We start from the raw sequence: 18,355 nt of genomic DNA on the forward strand, positions 1-18,355 counted from the left end.
ATTAGTAGATTAAGTCAATTCTCGTCTGAATATTTATAAATCTCTCAAGGTTTCCGCGAATCTCAGAAGTCTTCGACGAACAAGCATTCTAAAAAACACTTCATCTTTTTTATATCTCCGGCAATTCAAGCAGCACTCGAAGCACATTTCACAGTTTTTGTTTCCAGATTCTTCAAACACTGGAAATATCTCTTCGTATCGCTTATCATTAATTAAGGCTGATGACGAACAAATTCGTTGGAACATTCAATCATTCCTTTTTACGTCCACATAGTAAAATACAAAATGAATCAAATAAACATATATGAATCTTAATCACTAAGAATCAAGCAAATAATATAAACATTTATCATATTTTATTTACCATAATTATTTCTACCTGTTTCACAAACATTTAGGTAATCGTAATCGTAGATGGTCCAATTCTAGGACAGAAACAAGCAATTATAATTACTTTGGAATGATAGAATAATTAACATATAGGATATCCAATTCGATATCTCTGAAATAATTGGTTAAATGGTTTCTGAAAGCATTAAATTATTTATTTTTAATAGACTCTTGTTCGAAACGTATCCCGATATTTCTTAATCAATCCTCTCAACTAAAAACACTCCAGTTCCCCGCTAAAAATAAATCTTGGCACTCGTGTTTCCTCGTGGGGATCCGGCGTTCGAGTTACGAACGAGCTTCCAGTCGAAACTGTCCCTATCCAATTATCTTCTGCATTCGAATATTTTTATTTGCATAATTTCGCGATCGATCTTGACCTACTGACGAAGACGACTCCGAGACGCAACTAGGAAACGGATCGATTAATAATTTCAAAAAAGGGGGGGGGGCGGTAAATCTGTTCCTGGAGAGGGTGAAGTAAAAAACTGTCATCGTTTGTTTCAGATGGAGGAGGGGGCGGAATAATACACAGGCAGATCCCTTGGAACGCGAGCAGCATAGTCGTAAAATCGAACTTGAGGAATCCATAAACTACTCTAAAAACAGGGATCGCCGGTACCGAATAAACGCACCGTTCCTCCCCCTCTGCTCGTGATCGAGTATCCTGTGCCTAAGCCCCGTTGGTTTCTTGCCCCGGGATCAATTTGAAACCGATGCCAGGAATGGGGCGCATTTTACGAGGCAGCGTGCGTCGCATAACAGAAAGGGCCCTCGACGATCCACGCTGCGCCCGCGTTACCAAAGGTATGGCGGAACGCTGGACAAAGTAGTCGTGGTTTAAGGCAGGGCTCGCTGAACTACTTTCCTAATAACCCCCCGACGCTGTATCAATTTAATAAAACGGGAAACGTCATGTAGCGAAAAAATTTATCGGTCGTATACGGAGCGTCCCACGCAACTGGCAGAAGCTATATCTTTAGAACGGTTTCGGGGTAAAAAAATATATATCGAACGTCGACAGAAATCGAATGTATATTTATAGATTTTAAGCGGTATCAATTTTGATTATAAATTGCTTCGAACGGTGCAATGAAACGTATAGAGTTACATTTTTAAAAAACGATGCAGTTTATTATGGGGTTGCCCTCACTTTACGGGGTTGAGGAGCAACTTTTCCTAAATTTTTAGAATTTCCTCATATTCTCCATTAAAATACGCGTCGTTTGCTTTGTGAAACATTAAAATCCTTCAATCCGTTCAGAAGTTATGACGTTTCAAAGATTCGCATGAAAATTCAGGGGAACATATCAACGGTATGGTCAGACATATGAAATTTTCGGTAAGGAATTTTTTTCTCGAAAATGCGTAGGATTTCAGGGGTATGCATAATGACCAAAAATAATTGTAATCGACCCCTGCAACTAAAAATAATTTTTTCAGACTGATTTGAAATTTGTTTATTTTCGCCGAATTTGTCCACCTTCTATTACAATTATTATTTAATCAGTCTTATTATGGAAATTCTTTGCAGAACTGGATCGTTCGTGCTCGTGTATACACGTGTCGCGTCAAGGCCAGGTGGGGCGTTGCTGAATTCGCTCGGTGAACCGCGTCCAATCGGTGACTATGCGGATCGAAGGACAAAGTCGAGGTTCGGTATCCGTGGTAGTGAACAGGTTCACGCGGCACAGGCGTCATAGTTCGCTCGTGGACAAAGTGCCCTGGTGTCGAGGATGCCTCGAGGCTGGTGAACGAAACGCTGTCGATGGACGAGTCGCCGCTGCGTACCGGTGAAAGAGTACGGATGTAGCTCTGACAGGGTGTGGGACACGAAGGACACCATGGACGGGAACCTGACCGTCTGGACGAGCAATCTGACGGCGATGCTACACCAGGTGCCATGCAACGACAGCTTCCTGGGCTGCGTGGACGATTGCGGGTCCGATCTGTTGGGGTTCGATCATCTTTGCACGTCCGACAAAGGCACCTTTACTTCGTCGATGTCGTTGCTATGCAGGCCTTGCGATTACTCCTGCGACGTGAACGTGTCGTTGGTCCTCAGCGGGTTCGAGAGCGTGGAGGGTGTCTTTCTGTCGAGGATACCGAGGTTCAGGGAGTGCAACGAGACGGCGTTTGAGAACGAGGTAAGGATTTCAGGGGATCCTTTCATCGTCCATAACATTTTGACTATTAAAGGAAATAAATTTGAATAGTATGCATAATAGGATGAATTCTAGCTTATGAAAATAAGTACTCTGACAAATTTTAAGTTATATATTATAGTTTACAACTGTCTAAAATCCAAGTTTTGGTCTTATAAACAGTGTTACGATTTTGGTCTGACAGTCAACGTGTTAAGACCTTTTTTGTAATTTTTTTTAAATGGTAGACAGGGTGTTTTATATTAAAATTTTGAGGATACATTTACTCAGCTTGTAAGTTTGCACAGTATTCTTTTCGTCCAAGAATATTAAAAATTGTGGGAGTTGTAACTTCTTGTTTAATGGCTCTTCTGAAAAAGCTGCTACGCTGGCTTCCACGATTCCAACCAATTCGTTAGTCTGAAACAGAGGGGGAAAAAGTATTTTCATTAGGAAGGGTGCAGTTATGGCAGAAACAAGAGCGAAGTTGAAATCTTAATAAATAACAATATGACGGGGCTCGAAATTTAGAGTTTCGATTCTTTAGTTTTTTCATCTTTAGCGTATTATAAAGAAATAGCGAAAAATCAATATTTCAGGTCTACTGAATCTTGAGATATCATGAATATCTGTCGCGTCTGACCATGGATTGTCTTTTCTACTTGCATCGAAGTCAAAGTCGCACTCCATTGCACTTATTCGATGGCTCTTTAATACTTTCACTCTCAGACAAATTTAAAGGTTTTCTGTGTGGTTCGAACAATTTCTTCTAATCTTTATTCTTCACTTTAAAGTGACAAATTTAATTTATTTTTAAATATATCTCGACAACTTAGAAAGGATCCTTGAATTGAGATCAGGTGTCCCCATAGACTCATTTTTCCCTTCAGTTGCTTAACGTTTGCATTTTCACGATATTCCCAGTTCGAATCTCACCTCATATTTCTTTTTAATTAATAGTCGAGGACCCAACGCTGCAAAATATCAACCTCCTATCACGCTCAACTCCTTTTCGAAATCCTCGAACTATGCATACTGCGCTATCTTAAAATTTTCAAATACAAAAGTGGACGAAACTGATTGAAAGTTTGCTTTAGAATCGAGTTTCTTCGCGCGAAATCTCGTCTGAAACGAGCCTCGACTTAACCGAACATCAGTACGGTCATTAGAAACTTATCAAAGCGACACAAGTTCCGATTACTTCAGCTCCGAGACAGATTTATTCGCCTTTCTCTTGAAAAATTCATGGACTCTTCGTTTTCTTACAGAAAGCCACGTAACAACGTTTCGAAGCTGCGAATCCGTTTATGCGAGAGATTAACATTCGCGAGCGATGTTCCCCGATGTTCCAGGAAAGTTCCACTACTCGCGAAACGTCCGGACTGTTTCGAACGTTTAGTCGCCGCGAAAATAAAAATTCATCATATACTTTCCCCGCTACCTTTGCACGCGAGGGAACTGCGTTAATTAACGCGAGCTCGAGATTCGTTTTTTCCACGACAAGAACTGGGACAGTCTGAGAAAAATGTTCGTCGTCGATCGAATGTAATTGCACCCTTGAAGCTTTACGGTCTCGAGATATATAAACCGCCCGGTAATTCGTTCCAAATCCGAATCATTACTCGATCATTAGCAATAACAAGGGGGACAAGAATCGTTTGGAAAAGCAACTACTTGGCCACTTAAATATTAATTAATTAATGCTCATGTTAAATAACCAGTAACCGAGTTTGTCGATCTTTTAGTATCCCCATATAACATTATGCACATCTACAAAATTTCCTCAATTAATTTAATATGGATTATTTTTATTGCGTGGCTAATTATACAATAGAGAGTTAATCATGATGTGCAAGGATGTGGAAATTCTCTCCGTTTTGCTTTATGAATTTAAATAATAGCTGACACAGACAAAACGTGGATAGCTACGCTGGAACGCTGCAATAAATTTTGAAGATGTATTAAAAGAATAAAATACGATCTAATTGTATGTTTGCGTGTTTAGATCCTGGAATGCACGCCAACGGGAAACGCGACGACGGTGGACCTCGCGGTGTCCTGTTCGCACCGGACGAAATTAAGTTCGTCGACGAGGAGTCGCCGTTTCGACTGGAGCTTCCTGTTCGTGGCGGTGTTCATCGTGGCGGGCGGTCTGGGCAATATACTGGTCTGTCTGGCCGTGGGTCTCGACAGGAGGCTGCACAACGTCACGAATTACTTTCTTCTGTCGTTGGCCGTCGCCGATCTCCTCGTCAGCCTGTTCGTGATGCCGCTGGGAGCGATACAAGGATTCCTCGGTGAGTCCTCCGACGATCAAACTGATTTTACTGACTCGAAAACGTTGCAAATGTCGAATTAAAAAATCGTCACTCACAAGGAAGGGTTTTTAACATTCTGCTCTGCCATGGGTCTAAAATATCGAAAAGTATTCTTTTTATTATCTAATTCAAGGTGATAAATTCAGGTAACTTGCCCTCTATATTACGAAGGGATAGATACTAACCTCCAGAGCTCTTATCACAATTTTATCGAATTAATTCATTTAGTATTTAAAAATAAAATACAGCTTCGAAAACGTTGCAAATACCTACCTACTGTCGAATTAAAAATTCGTCACTCACAAGGAAGGGTTTTTAACATTCTGCTCTGCCATGGGTCTAAAATATCGAAAAGTATTCTTTTTATTATCTAATTTAAGGTGATAAATTCAGGTAACTTGCCCTCTATATTAGGAAGGGATAATTTTATCGAATTAATTAATTTAGTATTTAAAAAGAAAATACAAATACCTAACTATAGGACGACACATTTACGAGACAATAATAAAGATCACTTTATTTGTTTACAACGAATTTCTGATTCTTACCTTAACATTCTCACCTTACAAAATCCTAGGACTCCGTTAGCGCTTGAAATTTCAAGACCGTAAAAGAGACACAATCGTGGAGGGAGGTCGCGTTCATAGTACAATGAAAGGAAGTTAGTAGATGTACGAAGTTATTTAAGCACCGCGGATAATTGTTCGGATATAAATGGAGAATTAAAGGATACATTTAGAGCGGAATGGGGTGATAGCGAGAAATTCCATATTCTTAAAGTTCTTCCGAAGTCATGGAGTATTAAGAAAGTTTGCAAAGGTTTCAACGCGTACCGTATGGCGAGACAAGTACCTACAGCGTTGCGTGTCGAAGACGAAGTAATATCAACTTCAAATTCTAAACACGATCGTCGAATACCAGAGAGAACGGTCTATAACAGAAGACTCAAACTGTAATGGCGAGATAAGTAGGGCAATACTCGATAAAGTCAATATTATTTTACTATCTAGAATACGTCTTTGCAAAACGATTGGTCTTTTAGAGAAACGTGGGATAGATTTATGTCTTTTAGAAGTCTGATCCACTCCATTTGCGTCTGTATAATTCGTAAAAATCGAAACACGTCAATTTTCTGATCTAACGTTTTACGTGTGTTTTACGTCCTGTTCGAATCAAACATTTGGAGGCCCAAAATCGTACATGGCTGCGCCATTTCCTCTTGATTTTATTCCCTGGCGCGCAACAGAATCCGTAACCGCAGACACCGATAGTTTGGACCGTAGCCAGCTCGGCGAAAACAAAAGGAAAGCAATCAGTCGATAAAATCGAACTAATTAGAGAGATTTGGCAGTGTTTCGCGACATTGCTGACCCTGTCGATTGCAAAATGTTCCCCCCGATTCGAAGCGAAAAAAAAGAAAGCGATCCGATTATTAATTTCGAACATCGCGAGGATCTGCTTTTCGCCGGCAGGAATAACTTCCAGGAGTTTCACTCAGCTCCTCGACCATTAAAATTTATTCATCGACGACTTTGCCGAAGTTTTTAATAAATGTAATTCTTCATTATACGACTTCTCGTTCTATGTGCAATTCTTCCGCGAGGTCAGTTCCCAGCTTCACGTTGAATTATTACGGTTTACCTTAATTAACCGGGAGATTTCGTGGGACAGAAGTGGTTCGTCAAAAATCTGAATGCAAAGGGATTGTAAAAATGAAATCGAAAATATCGATAATATCGTTTTACGCTACTATAAAGTAAACGTAAAAAGGGCAATTTCGTTTTGAAAACTCTTTCGTAACAATGAAATGTAGTTATACGACATAATATCGAATGAAAATCCCAATTCTTTAGACTTCGACCACAACTTGAGACATAAAATGCTTTGATTTCACCGAAAGCGTGCAGGAATTTTAAGAAGATGTAAATCTAGCTTGTAACATCATCGTAGAAGTTCTTCTTTACGGGGCCAGAAACGATTTCACCGGGAATCGTCGTATAAAATCGATTTCTGGAGCCCCAGTCGTCGTTGTTTAGGCTTAAGTGCTTTAGGAAAGGTTCGTTTTTATTGTTTGCAAGTAAAGGTATATATGATAATCAGACGATCGCGAAGTTTCCGTTTCATAAGCTAACGCGAAACCCACACTTTGAGCTTCGACGCCAAAACCAATTTTTTCAATGTCTAGGAATTTCATGTATATGTTTCATATATTTAAAATAATACAATTGGTATTACATTACATCTAGTTCGGAATTTCCAGAGCACATACGTAACCGATTAGAGGTGTTTGATCAGTCGTGATACGAGATATTTGATCACATTTGATAGAAGAGTAATAGGAGCATGTCACAATTTATCATATGTCGACTTGCAACGACAGTCGTATCGATGCACAGGACTAATTTAGTCACACAATATAAGGAGCCATTTATCATACGAAGGTTGTCTTTATCAGAGTCTAAACAATCTGTATAAAATTGTGAATTAAAAATATCTTCGTCTACATAGTACTTGCATCCATCTATTACGACTAAAATTTTTTTAAAATATCAAACGCTCGAAGATCATTTTTCCTGACAAGGTATTAATTTGAACATTTTATTCTCGTTGTTTAATTTTTGAGATTTAAGTTAAAAAAGGACCAGTTTGGTCAGATTTTCGGGGCGTACCAATTACTATACGATGCCAGGTGTTCAAACTTGGTAACAGCGGGAAACTTGAATCGAGTTGAACGTAATTGGACCGTTTTGACGGCGAGAATGCACTCTAGTTGGATGAACTCGAGAAGGATTCCCGCGATTTTATCTGACCAATCTTCCATCGGGTTTGAAAAATATTTTTTTCACCGACTGCTTGAAAGTTTCGCTCCCGTTACAAGTGGCTGAAGGGGAGTTCCTTGTTGGCCGGGGAATTAGAAAAAGGCAAAGCCGATAACTCGAACCGCGCGCCGACGGGGAAAACGAGCCGTAAAACTTCTACAAGAAATCCAATGCGCCCAGCGAACTTACTGAATCTTCCCATCGAGAACGCTCGACGTATTCCGTTTAATTTGAGACAAACAAATATATTTGTAGCTTCTCAGTACGAGATTAATCGTAGACTTACCATTTGGTTGTAAGAATGATAGATAAAACGATTGTGCATTGCTCTTGCAACCAAAGAAGAAGTCTACATTAATTCCTCGTTAAAGAATTAGAAATATTTCATCAGAAGTATTTCATTTCAATTATTAATTGTAGACTTACTATTTGGTTGCAAGAATGATAGATAAAACAATTGTGCATTGCTCATACAACTAAAAAAGAAGTCTACATTAATTCCTCGTTAAAGAATTAGAAATATTTCATCAGAAGTATTTCATTTCAATTATTAATTGTAGACTTACTATTTGGTTGTAAGAATGATATATAAAACGATTGTGCATTGCTCATGCAACTAAAAAAGAAGTCTACATTAATTCCTCGTTAAAGAATTAGAAATATTTCATCAGAAGTATTTCATTTCAATTATTAATTGTAGACTTACTATTTGGTTGTAAGAATGATAGATAAAACGATTGTGCATTGCTCATGCAACTAAAAAAGAAGTCTACATTAATTCCTCGTTAAAGAATTAAAAATATTTCATCAGAAGTATTTCATTTCAATTATTAATTGTAGACTTACTATTTGGTTATAAGAATGATATATAAAACGATTGTGCATTGCTCTAGCAACTAAAAAAGAAGTCTACATTAATTCCTCGTTAAAGAATTAGAAATATTTCATCAGAAGTATTTCATTTCAATTATTAATTGTAGACTTACTATTTGGTTGTAAGAATGATAGATAAAACGATTGTGCATTGCTCTTGCAACCAAAGAAGAAGTCTACATTAATTCCTCGTTAAAGAATTAGAAATATTTCATCAGAAGTATTTCATTTCAATTATTAATTGTAGACTTACTATTTGGTTGTAAGAATGATAGATAAAACAATTGTGCATTGCTCATGCAACTAAAAAAGAAGTCTACATTAATTCCTCGTTAAAGAATTAGAAATATTTCATCAGAAGTATTTCATTTCAATTATTAATTGTAGACTTACTATTTGGTTATAAGAATGATAAATAAAACGATTGTGCATTGCTCATGCAACTAAAAAGAAGTCTACATTAATTCCTCGTTAAAGAATTAGAAATATTTCATTTCAATTTTAGATTTGTCATTTTGAATGTGTGAATTTCTGAATTTCTGCTTGAATGTTTTTCTGAGTGTAATTTTTTTGAAAATAGGGCGATGGGTTTCTTCGTCGTTCGGCCACGAATGGCGTTGTAAGTTGCTCGAAATTTCGGTGACGTTAAAAACGCGAGGGACCAATATTTGTGTCAGTTGTTACGGTTCCCTACGTAGTAAAGACAATTTAGTTTCACTCTCGTCGCTTAATCAAACAGAAGGGGGATCGATAAAGTTAAGAAGATGTGGGCCGTGGAATCCTTTCGGGGCACTTAGGGTTGATTTAAATCAACACGGTTTCAAGTGTAATATCGTTAAAGAGCCAGAAGGTTGTATCTCGGGAACAAATGGTTCTAGAAGTCGCGTTTATCGGAACCTTTTTGTCAATTTCGTGACGTCAAATGTACCTTCGAGTTTTTTTTGTAAATGTCTCGAGCTCACCCCATAAATGAAAGGGTCGTCTTTTAACTTGCTTGTCAATTCGCGATAAAAGTTGTCAAACATATTCCATTTATACGATTCTATAATGAAGTTTGTTCTGAACAAAATATAAATATCTCTAAATTAAACAGTATTTGACCCAGATTTTACAATCTCTTTCTTCTCCCGTGTAAGACAACTCTTCGATCGTATTGGTATTTAATTGAACGTTTGTTTACTTAGGATAAAGTGCCAATTATGAATGAGGCTTACAAATGTTTAAGAATTGTACGATAAAAAGACAAAACTCATAATTATTTATCGCGACAGGTCAGCACAAAATGTAGGATCAGATATTCAATCTGAATACAATCACGATGGTAAACTTTCATCAAACTGTTATCTCCGGCTTAAGGATCGTCTGAAGTGTGTATTGTAATTTAACAGAAGATCGATTTGCTTCGGTTAAAGCATTCTTTAAAAAGAAAGATGCAACTCCGTTTGATGGCACTTGATGTTTCGAAAGAGCCTCTATCCCCCTGAAGAAGTTTCATTCAGGCTTCGAGATTGAAAAAGTAGATTGAAGTACTTCGGGTCTTCGATCTGAGGAATATGAAAGGACTGTAATCATTCTATAGCGGTACTTCATTTCCTTTTACGGAGCACAATACGCTCTAACTCGTACGAAAAATCTGTTGAAGTTTTCTCCTAATTCTTTCGTCCGTTCGTTCGAAGGATCTTCCTCCCCCCGCGATAAAGATTCTGACAATCAATACTCGTCGTTATATCCCGCGGTAAGGATCGCGCCAGGAGATTAGAGCTCCCAGCAGCGTTTCATGCGCGGCATTAATTAACGACTAATCCGATTTAAATTTCATCGACAAAGCTCTATGAGCAGTTTGATCGGATCTGAGCAACGGGGGCCAAGAAAAGTCAGCGAAAACGTCGACACAAATCGATGAGTTTCGCTGACAAGGGATTCCCGGCGCAGTCGGGAACAAGGAATTAATAAAAATGTGTCTTCGATCTGGGTCGATGGTAAATAACACGTTTGACGAGTGCAAAGAGACTTTATCCAATTGCATTCGTTACCCGAAACTTGTAGAATTGCGATATATTTTCAAAAGTAAGTCGAAAATGTAAAATACGCTAGATTTCTCGAACGTTTCGATTTAAGAATGCGTTAAGGCTGACAATTAGTCGTCACGTGGATGATTCGTTTGTTCGGGATGAAACTTTAGCTTGCGCTTCCCACAGGGAAACAATCTTCTCTGTGTTAACGAGAATGGAAACGCGTTCCTCTGCAAGGAGCAATCCAAGACGTTTCGGGCGAAACACGGGACAAACTCGTTGCCGTGGAATAGTTGACGATTCGACGGAACGGACAATACGCGACCGTAGTGGATTCCAAAACGACGGAAGTGGAAAACGAACTGGAACAACTTGCGTTACGATTCGCTGCGTACTCGCCCGGAGCTACAACCTCTCAGATTACGCTCGTAACTCTAACTGGATAACGTTCTCGGCGATAGGGAACTGCAGAAACGAGAGACACGCGAAGAGTTAACCGGAGAAACATCAGACGGAATGCAAAACGATTCACTTTGAGCGGGCAATCAATTTTTCGTTTTTTTCTCGAGGTACCGTTCTAGCCTAAAGTTTCATGTTTTTTCACATCTACTTATGTTTCATGTTCAGAATTTTTTTCGAGCGCAAATAATCAAAACTGACCGAATTTTGTGTCGTTGAACGGGGTTCCTTTAAACAAAAATACAATTGTAGTGCTGTTTGAATATAATAATATTCATTTATTATCGTTTATAAACATCTGTAATTGCATCTTCTTCTCGTATAAAACACAGAGGGAATACTTTTCGTACGAGTCACATTGTTTGTGAAAAATTTCACTCGACTACGAAACGTATTACAGATAGTTCCTTTTACGTACATATGTACGTCTGGAAATTTACTTGGAGAAGCACAAGGGATATCGTGTGAGTTATGCGTTTTCCCAAGGTATTTGTAGTCGTGAGATACGAGGAAAAGTTTGCGTAGTTGGTGCTCGATAAACGTTGTAATGAATAGGTTTGCTATAGCGTGTTGTTCGACTTCGCAGTAGTACTCGTTATAACAGAGAGACTTGTTAGAGGTAGGGTTAAGGTTAGAATCGTTGGCGTATTTGTCACTCTATCACGAATGACACCGACACAATTAAAAGTTTGCAAGTGTTAGAGTTGAGTTTTCGTAAAAATGAGGAACACGTCAGCTGTATGCCAGATTGTCAGGGACAGTAGATTTCCATTTCCGCGTATAGAATGTTTCCCAAATTATCGTGGTCATGTTCAGCAGAGTAAACTGTCGGAGTCATTGAATTAAACCGAACTAACGACACTTTGAACTGACTTTAATTTCCGCTAACGAGTTCGAAACAGTTCCGCTCGAACCTTGGCGAAATTAAACCGCGTCTATGGTCAAGGCTCCCCGCCTTTACGGCTTCGAAGAATATAGGATCTCTATTTCTTTAAAATTTGACACTTTGGAAACACGGTGTTCGAATATGAAGGCGCGACTTAAAATATTATAGTATAACTTTCCTCGCGAAGCGCGTCTCAACTTTCTTAGACGTCGGACACATTTTTCTCAAAATAGGCGGATAACTTCCTCCGGGAACTTTTTATCTAATTACCTTGAAATTTAAATTGTGCGACTAAAATGGCATTCTTTATCGTCAGATGCATCGCGTTTTTGAAATATTAAAAGTGGTTCAAAATTCTAATTTTATTTCACGCCGAACGTTGAGTCTACAGATTAACACTTTTCCATGAAAGTTTGCAGAAATAATAACCAAATGTTGATATTTGTTTTCGATCTGAATACACGTCCACTTAAATTTTTGGTTTTCCTATGGAACGTAGGAACTCGAGTGCATGGAACAGCGGCTGTGCAGCGATTCTGTACAATAATTAGCATCTATTATCATGCTCTCGCTCGTGAACGTCCCGGCGTCGCGTCCGTTTCTATCAATTTTCCCGGTTTCACGGGGCAAAGCGGTCCTACGAAGTTTCCTACGCACACGCCATAATGACCGTGCCGGGGGGATAAAATGCGCCCGGGAAATTCAGGTCACGTTGCTTTAGTTTCACCTGTAGTGTCGAATATATTGCAATTAACCGGACATGCGCCAGTGGCGTTGTATTTATCGTCGAGACGCATAAATACGGTCGACTTTCTTCGTGTCACTGTTAGTCGGCTGTCCGGCGTGGCAAACGAAATTATAAACGGCGAGCGCGTCCAGCAAATAGAGACGAATGCAATTTTTGGACGGGTTTCACCGGGCCGAAATATGAAAAAGCGTTTTGTCGATTGCTTCAATTTTCACGCGAAAAACCAACCAACAGAGATTTATGATTACAACTATGGCTGATATGGCGATGTGGTAACGAAACTATTCGTACACCAGGATACGTTTCGCTATATTTGCTCTACCTACTCTATTTCTATTACATTGTGATTGGTGTATCAAACATACGAAGTGGTCATATTTGATATTTGATAATTCATTTTCATTCGACTAGAGGTAAATGATTTTTCTCTCATTAATTATATTTAACGTATAGAATCATACTCTAAAATATTTGCCATATTGTTTCCATCCACCTACTCTATTTCTATTACATTGTGATTGGTGTATCAAGCACACGAAATGGATATATTTAATATTTGATAATTCATTTTCATTCGACTAGAAGTAAATGATTTTTCTCTCATTAATTATATTTAACATATAGAATTATTCCCTAAAATATTTGCTATATTGTTTCTATCCACCTACTCTATTTCTATTACATTTTGATTGGTGTATCAAACATACGAAGTGGACATATTTGATATTTGATAATTCATTTTCATTCGACTAGAGGTAAATGATTTTTCTCTCATTAATTATATTTAACGTATAGAATCATTCCCTAAAATATTTGCTATATTGTTTCCATCCACCTACTCTATTTCTATTACATTGTGATTGGTGTATCAAGCACACGAAATGGATATATTTAATATTTGATAATTCATTTTCATTCGACGTAGACGTAAATGATTTTTCTCTCATTAATTATATTTAACGTATAGAATCATTCCCTAAAATATTTGCTATATTGTTTCCATCCACCTACTCTATTTCTATTACATTGTGATTGGTGTATCAAGCACACGAAATGGATATATTTAATATTTGATAATTCATTTTCATTCGACTAGAAGTAAATGATTTTTCTCTCATTAATTATATTTAACATATAGAATTATTCCCTAAAATATTTGCTATATTGTTTCTATCCACCTACTCTATTTCTATTACATTTTGATTGGTGTATCAAGCACACGAAGTGGACATATTTAATATTTGATAATTCATTTTCATTCGACGTAGACGTAAATGATTTTTCTCTCATTAATTATATTTAACGTATAGAATCATTCCATAAAATATTTGACATATTGTTTCTATCCACCTACTCTATTTCTATTACATTTATACTTGGGAATATGGAAAATTTAGTGACTGATGTATTTGTATCGAGCATTCGAACTGGACAAATGATTTTTCTTCCATTAATTATATTTAACGTATAGAATAATTCCCCAAAATATTTACCACGTTGTTTCTGAGCGAATATTACGCTTTTCACTTCATTTTCAGGGTCCAGAAACGCGCGTTGGAAGAATTTTTCCAATAAAATCGACGATTTTCGACATTGTTCTTTAAAAATTTCGTTCGAGACCTGGGAAACGCAGTCATCGACGGCAGGTCAGTCGGTTGATTGAACCTGTACAGCGCGTTCCGCATTTGCGGGAAAAAGGGGCCGTATTGTCCGGAATCGGGACGCGTTACGCGAGCGAAACGCGGAGAATTTATTATTTCCGCGAGATTCGAGGATTCGCGAGAAGGTCCGGAACTTGATGAATGGACTTGTCGAAAAAAAAAAAAAAAGCTGGAATTACAGCGATGGAGGCTGCAGCTGCGTCGACCGCAATTGAGATATATTTTGTTTTTATAGAAGGCTGACCGACACTCGGCGGTTCGGTTTTTTCTGCCCGTCAAAAATGGAAATTCGCCCGGGATTTCGGGTAAAAATGGCAATTTGCGAGCATCCTGGAATCGGGGGGGACCGCGTATGCTCGCTGGCGTGGTCGTTAGCGGTTAATTTTTCATACTGAATTCCCGTACAGCGCCTCCGTCGCTGCGCTATCTACGAATTTTCGTTCTTCGCGGATCGCGAAATTTCGACCAGGGACTTAAAGCGGCGCTCCAACTAAATATCACGTGATCGATTACCACTTTCTAGCGAACGAAATTTTTCAAACATCGTTCCGCAAAGATTAGAGTGACATTCGAAAAGCTGGTTATGTGTTTGAACTTTAAACAAAAGATTAATTGTTAAACAACTGCAATTTTCACGCTAAATTTACGAATGTTAATAGTGTGGTGAATGTACAATTATTTAAGAAACAGTCCTAGTCTTTCATCTTTTAACTATTAATGTAGGAAAAATATGGGAATGATGCAAGAATAGTTTTGTTTCTTTAGACATTTTTAAAGACAACAAATTTGCTTGTACGCGTTTTAATCTTGATAGAAAAAAATTCCGCGTTTAATCTACTTAAAGGAAATTTAAGTAGTATCGAACAGTACATAGTCAGACTAATACACTACAAAAAGCAAACAATAAGGAAACTTCCTTTGTTTGAATACTATAATAATTAGAAGGCTGCTCTGTGTCACAATGAATGCTTGGAATGTTTATTAAATAGTAAAATTTGTCAAGTTCTCTTGATTAAGAGAAATTAACAAAAATTCTTTAAATTCATTTTGGTTCAGTCTAAATGCGAACTTTATATAAATGTTTTTACTTTATACCCCACAATACTGGTTAAAGGTTGAAACAACCATATGAGAAAAATTTAAACCATATTGTGGGCACCTCAGCTTGTTAAATTTCACTTTTCACGATCGCAGTCGTTCCAGTCCTCTCTCCACCATGGATTGAAAACAGTTACGATATCGGTTTCAATTCTTGGAACAGTTGCGAAGAACTGTTATGTAGAACCGATATTATATCGATTCCAAAAGAGTTATATACCCCAGATGGGCGTAGAAAGATGATTTATCTCCCTATACAGAATACGCTGTAATAATATATTAATTATAATAAGCGTTTCCACAATCTTTGCTCTGAATGTGACTTTTTTTTTTGTTTTTAAACCAGTTGGAAAATTTTATCTCGAGGATAAACTTGATACGGCAGCGAGCATACGGGACAAAACTATTTTACGATCGTTTCTGGAATTACGGAATTAATTAATGCCGGTGTGCTGGCTTACGCGAGCACAGAGATGTCTTTAAACATGGTGGTCATTCTAATAATGCGAGTTCTGGCACTACTACATATTAAACGAACTCGAGCAAATATTTAACCTTTCGTGGTCCTCTGCCAACAGCCGGAGTCGCGGTTCGCTTTAAACTGAACACAACACGGTTATATTTGCTTATAGTTATGTTCATACACGGTTAGGTTTAAACTCGATTACTGTCAGGGAAATGTTAGGCAGCAGTGGTTCTCGAACGAAGCTCCCTTGGAAAATTAAACTGGACCTGGGACTTAACACTAAACCTACCTCGACAAATGATCCTTTCAAAATTTCGTTTAGAATTTCTAACACATAATATTATTTTAGCGCCATTTAACTTCACTACTTTTCTTATAGTACACGTACAATAAATTTTATAATATTTATATTTCTTCTTATTGTTTATTTTCTGAGAAAAATATGTAGTCTTGCCTACCACGACCGGTAGACCGGTTGAATGCTTTATATTTGAATTGGGTAAAATTTGGTGTCAAATTCTGGTTAGCTTCCGATGTGAATAGGAAATATATGTGTAGCAAAGAGAAAAGGAGAGAATCTTCAGTTTCCACTGTCTCAGAACAGTCTCACAATGGGTATTAAAATAGTTAAAATTTGGATTCGTGTAGTTTCGAAACTACTAGTATTTTGTCAATTATTGGGGCATCATTAAAAGCGGGAAGGCCTCCCCTTTAAAATGGCTTTTGGTTTTTGTCGATCGGACATTCCGTTTCGGAGATATCGCAATTTATGTAAAAGGGTAATTTTTAAAATTACACTGTCCGCATTACGGAAGCCTAGTAACACGTATTAAAAATACTAAAACTTTAGATGCGTGCAGTTCCCAAACTACTAGTGCTTTATCAATTATTAAGCCGTCATTAGCAGCGGTGAACCTTCCCCTTTAAAATGGCTTTTGGTTTTTGACGATCGGACTTACCGTTTTCGAGATATCGTAATTTATGTAAAGGGGTAATTTTTTTAATTCGACTATCTCTGTCTCCGTCTGACGCGTCGCGCTGGACCTCTCTTTCTCGCACGTGACTCGTGACTGTCGTGGCCGAGTGACCTACTTTCAATGTGCGCGCGCGCGGTCAACGACCTTGACAAGGCCGTAGTAAGAATGTAAACAAAGCTTCGGACCCTTATATTTCCGGAACTAGCCACCGCGTCGACTTGAAACTAAAATCGCCATATCTTCGGAACTAATAAAGCTATCGACTCGTACAAACGCTCATTTTAAAGGGCATTTCATCCCCTATCCGACGACCATATCAACTATTTTAATTTATGCTATCTTCCATGTTTATTTTCACATTTAAGGATGCATAAGAAAAACAAATTTCTCTTCAGTCATAGTGAATCATCATTATAGTTATAATCATCGTCATATGAGTGGGAGTAACTGTGCTGTCTTCTATATTTATTTCGCCTGGAAAGCAACATCATCGCAATGAGAAATTTACAAAAATTAATTCTTACGAACATCGAACCCTACCTAAAACATCATATTTACTAATATAGCGTCTATTTCCAACTAACTTCCGCTTCGAACGGATATTTCTACTCGGTTAGGCTTCAGGATCGCCACAAATTGTTGCAGCGAATTTCCCACTCTTCTTGTCCTACGGTCTCGGGGTTTGAATAGGACAAACGGCTTTGTTACGCGCGTCGTACGGCGAGCAGCGTCGAAAATGGTTTGGATTAGGTTCGGGTTAACTCCAGAGGTGAATCGAATCGTCTGTGACACGCGGAAGCTCTCCGAAAACGCCAATCTGCGCGCGCTGTTCTTGAGCGCTCGAATTCGAGCCACTTGTAGCGTATTAACGCGAAATTTCGCGATGGACAGGCGTCACTTGGTTTCGCCCGACAATACGAGCCTCAGACTGATTGTCATGATGTATATTGGATGTTCAGTGGTCGATGGTAACGAGTACTGTGCTCCACTCTGGCCAATTTCCGTTCAAACGACCGTTACTCGAAGCGGAATGCGCAGTTTCGAAAGAATTGACATCCATCTGTCAGGGAGAGATTAATAATTCTGTATTCTACTTGAAAGAACGGGAAAGTAACTTTCAAGGTAAATTATAATCATAATTATATTACTGATCGTAAAAGAAAATTGAATGAAAGTGATACAATAGTGATAATGTCAAGAACAATTACAATTGACATCCATCTGCCAGGGAGGTATTAATAATTTTGTATCATACCTGAAACAACGGGCAAGTAACTTTCAACGTAAATTACAATCATAATTATATTACCGATCGTAAAAGAAAATTGAATGAAAGTGATACAATAGTCAAGAACAATTTTGAACAAATTTATTATAAAATGTAAAATACACGAACTTATTGCCCAACCTAATGTAAGGAGATTTCGTTCGAAAGAATCAGAAATTTGCGTTTCGTCGGTGGCTTCGATCGAGTATTAATTGGCGTGAAATCGCCATGGCGAAA

At 38.1% G+C, this 18,355-nt stretch overlaps 1 protein-coding gene across 3 annotated transcripts in view; it reads left to right on the top strand.

Annotated features, from left to right (window-relative positions):
- LOC122396916 (5-hydroxytryptamine receptor 2A) overlaps positions 1 to 18,355 on the top strand; it is a 52,889-nt gene that overhangs the window by 15,344 nt on the left and 19,190 nt on the right. For all 3 annotated transcript variants that reach the window (XM_043395683.1, XM_043395682.1, XM_043395681.1), the window contains 3 exons: positions 898 to 1,197; positions 1,925 to 2,537; positions 4,540 to 4,831. In XM_043395683.1, the coding sequence (XP_043251618.1) occupies positions 2,235 to 2,537; positions 4,540 to 4,831 (595 nt within the window). In that variant the 5' untranslated portion in view covers positions 898 to 1,197; positions 1,925 to 2,234. The remainder of the gene's footprint in view (positions 1 to 897; positions 1,198 to 1,924; positions 2,538 to 4,539; positions 4,832 to 18,355) is intronic.

Source organism: Colletes gigas, unplaced genomic scaffold, assembly GCF_013123115.1.
Source record: "Colletes gigas isolate AHSC1104 unplaced genomic scaffold, ASM1312311v1 Colletes_gigas_Sc00008, whole genome shotgun sequence".
Classification (NCBI taxonomy): domain Eukaryota; kingdom Metazoa; phylum Arthropoda; class Insecta; order Hymenoptera; family Colletidae; genus Colletes; species Colletes gigas.